The following is a 4,066-nucleotide window of genomic DNA, read 5'->3' on the forward strand; positions in this document are numbered from 1 at the left end:
TTAATACATACATAATTGAAAATACATTTCGTTAATTTTACATCATTAACTGCGTCGTGTATATAATCGTGCCTTCGATAATTCAGCGCTGCTGTAAGCATGATAGATGTGATAAGAAAGTATGATGAATATGATTGTGATGAAAACTAAAACACAAATTTTAAAATACATTGTTATCACGCTATCACCATATAATTTTTGATTATTTGATTATGAACTCATAAAAAATTACATGATGGCTGATGTCCTAATGGCTGATACTTATATTAAAATTGTATTTTTTGTATTCAAAAAGTTTAGCGGACGACGGTTGTAAAATGGAATTAGTTGCAATTTCTGTGGCAATTGCCAGCAAATTGCGGGTATTGGGTTATGATGCAGTTACTCAAAAAAGTGATCTGGATGACATTTGTTTTTATAATTAGTCCCAACAAACTAAACGCAATAGAGCAATAAGTAATTTTGAAAGTCGATCAAAAATCAAATCATACATTGGTTCAGTTGTTTTAAAGAATACACCATCAGAATTTATTTATCATTTCCGTGTGAGTCATGAAGTATTTGAAGTAAGTTAGTCCATAGTTTATTGTTAATAGCAGTGGTGCCTGTCCTTTTTTCAGGTGTAAATAATTACCTTTTATATTTCAGATACTTTTGATGTCATTACCACCTAGAAATAAATCAATAAGAGGAAGACCGTTATTGGATAATTCTTTTTGTTTAATATTAACATTATGGATGTTAGCTAATGAAAAGGAAACCTATCGGTTAGTATGGATCTAATGGTTGAATAAATTTATTGCTAGCTATGTTGACTGATGTTGCTTTTATATTAATTTCAAATATTCTTACATGAATAGTGTTTGTAATTGTAGTTTCATGATATGTTATGTTCTAAATTTAATTACAAGATAAATAATATGTTCATTAACTGTGCAAGCATAATTATTTTGAAGATAATAATAATGTGTATGTTATATAATTTGTAGACAAACTGGAGAACGATTTGGAATTAGTGAAAGTACTGCTTTTAGAGTCTTTAAAAGTACCATTTCTTCAATTTCCAACTTGGAAGAAAAATACATTGTATGGCCCAGAGGTAAACGTATAAATTTATTATACTTTAACTCAACATATTTTACTCATAATGTTTTTGAACTCCTCAGGATTAGCAGCCCAAAGAAACATTAACGGATTTCATAATCTTAGAAAAGTGCCTTTCCCCGGAGCATTTTGTGTAGTTGATTGTTCACATATACGCATTAATGGTTCACTAAGTGATAATAGTTACCTCAATCGAAACCACTATCATAGTGTTATTATACAAGGAATTTGTGACTTTGAAGGTACCTATTGTAATTAATAAGTTGTATACTAACTGTTTATTATAGCCATAAAATAAATTAGGTATCATTTATAAATATATTTCTCCATTTCAGGAAAGTTCATTAATGTATTTGTGGGATATCCTGGGTCATCGCATGATGCTGCAGTTTGGGTTAACAGCCCTGTACATAAAAAATTGATACAAAATCATTATGAAATCATTCCTCCAAACTGTTTCATCTTAGGGGATTCAGCATATCCATTATCAGAGTTCCTAATGAAACCTTATCGTGACAATGGTCATTTAGAATTACACCAAAAAAAGTTTAATACAATATTGAGTTCAAGCAGAGTTGTAATAGAACAAGCATTTGGTGGTCTAAAGGGTAGATTTCGGAGGTTAAAAGGTATTGAAACATTATGTGTTGAAGCAGTTTCAGAAACCGTTATTGCAGCTTGTATAATACACAATATGTGTTCAGATCAAGGTAATTTTTGATTGCAGACATTTTTCTTTAAAAGTGCGTTTCATAAACCATTATTTATTTTTTTATTTTTTAAACAGACTTAGGTGTGGATAACCTCACTGATGATTCATTTTTCAACTTGGAAGAAGACGAAGACAACATTAGTTCACAGATAACCAGATCATCCGATGTTCTGACTTTAAGAGAATCTATTGCTAAAAGCTTATAAGCTATACGGTTTCAATTTTACTTCTTTAATTTTACAATATTACCAGTGTTAATATTATTTATACATATAAATCAATTCCATTTGTACTTTTTTATTTTTTAATAATTTAATAAAACAAAACAGCATTAATTTACTTAAAATATAATAATAATTAATAAATATAAAACGTAAAAAGTTAATGCATAAAAATCCATATATATAATTTTGAAAAATATAATATTTAACTGAAAAATGTCTTAAGGTTAGGTTAGGTTAGGTTAGTTAAAAGTCTTCTTGAACTAATAAGATTATAAAACATAAAGTTTAAATATAAATAATATGGAACACCATATTACGACTAGAGCTGCAGTCATTACTTATAAATAATTAATGAGAAAAAAAGCTATTTAATAACAAATAAAAATCATTTTGATAAATATAATATTTAAGATAGAAATATTTAAGTCTTCTTGAATTAAGATTATAAAACAAATATTATTGAATACCATATGACTAGAGCTGCAGTCATTGGTTAAAATATTTAATAATCAACAGTTTTGTGTATAATACAGTTAAACTAATTAACTTATAAGTTACTTTTATCAGCTAGACATTTTAAAGCTGAGGCTATATCAGAAAGTGCTTTAGCTTCAGTTTCTCTGATACTCAATAACCTCTTTTGATGCTCTTCCATTTTAACAAGTTCTTCTTTCTTAAGATCTATATATGCGTCCATACCATAAGATCTTTTTTTTGACATAGGTTTCTTTTTTGGAGATGGTTTTAAGGGAGACTTACGAGTGATTGGTGATGTACTAGGTAGAATGTCTTTGGCAGGTGGAGAATTGACCTTTGAAGTAAAATAATTACTTGAAGTAGATGCCAATGTAAGTGAACCTTTTAAGTTAGTGGCGGGTGGGTTTATATTATCTTTGGTTCCAAAGTGCTCATTGAAATCATAATATTCCCAAATAATTGAATCAGTACCAGTACTATTTGATTTTTTAACATTTGCCTTATACGTTTGCCATAAGTTTCTCCATTTTCTGTCACAAAGTTTATCTGTTAGGTTAATTTTATATTCAAATGCAGAGTTTAATTTTAAAGCGATAGACCTCCAAAGTTTTATTTTTTTACAAGATGGCCGTTGAAATAATGAGTCGCTTTCTATTCTTTCTGATATTAAAGCTTTTGTCAGCTTTGAAGTCCAAATTACTTCACTGTTTTCTTCAGTAATTTCTGAAATCATAGTTGGAAAAAGATTAAGAATATCATTTTTATATCACAATACTTTTCTTTAATTACTTACTTTGTTTAGAAGTAACATTGTGGACAGAGTAAGATTCTTCTTCGTCATGGCTAGAAATGGAATCATCTAAACAATCAAATAAGCCTTTTTTTGCTTTTGGATCGTCATCTCCAGATACTTTTGATTCTAAACAACAAATACAAATAATTTATAAAAAAATATTTTTTCGTTATTCCTTGTTAATAGTGAATATAAATGACAAATGTATTCTTTACATCAAGTTACAGTACATTATTTTGAATTATTAATAACTGTATAATATACGAGTCAGTATCTTAAGAAAAATTAGTAAAATAATAGATTGATTGATTTCTCAAACACCAGATTTCTTACACTATTTGTACTTAAATCTAAGTTACTTATTTAAAAAAAAAAAATGGGTACAATATTGAGATGTATTTGATTTTATAGTTAATTCATAATTGTGTTACTATTCGCTATAAATAAGACATAACTTGATTACACTGGACATACTGACCATATTCAAAACAATTATAGTACGAGTAGCTATGTATTATTATGTTTTATATTAGTGAGGCAATTAAATGACAATGTTTCTTGTTTATGTTTAGCATTATTAACATTAAAAGATTAAATTCTATATCTTTATTAAATACTCACGTTCATTACTGTTTAGTTCATTATAACTTTTAGCTGAAGAAACAAATATTCCTTTCGACTTCAGCTCTTCAACATCTACAAATGCATATGTCAAATTTTCATCTGTACAAAAAATTTTAATTTTAACTTTTGTCT

General features: G+C 27.7%; 1 protein-coding gene across 1 annotated transcript; it reads left to right on the forward strand.

Annotated features, from left to right (window-relative positions):
* The first annotated feature begins 317 nt into the window (after positions 1-317).
* On the forward strand, positions 318-2,022 carry LOC111027921 (putative nuclease HARBI1). Its single transcript, XM_022306420.1, has 7 exons — positions 318-362; positions 426-566; positions 649-767; positions 990-1,099; positions 1,167-1,346; positions 1,440-1,814; positions 1,892-2,022. The coding sequence occupies exons 1-7, from the start codon at positions 318-320 to the stop codon at positions 2,020-2,022; spliced, it is 1,101 nt and encodes a 366-aa protein (XP_022162112.1).
* Positions 2,023-4,066: the final 2,044 nt, after the last annotated feature.

Source organism: Myzus persicae, unplaced genomic scaffold (genome assembly GCF_001856785.1).
Source record: "Myzus persicae strain clone G006 unplaced genomic scaffold, MPER_G0061.0, whole genome shotgun sequence".
NCBI classification, from domain to species: domain Eukaryota; kingdom Metazoa; phylum Arthropoda; class Insecta; order Hemiptera; family Aphididae; genus Myzus; species Myzus persicae.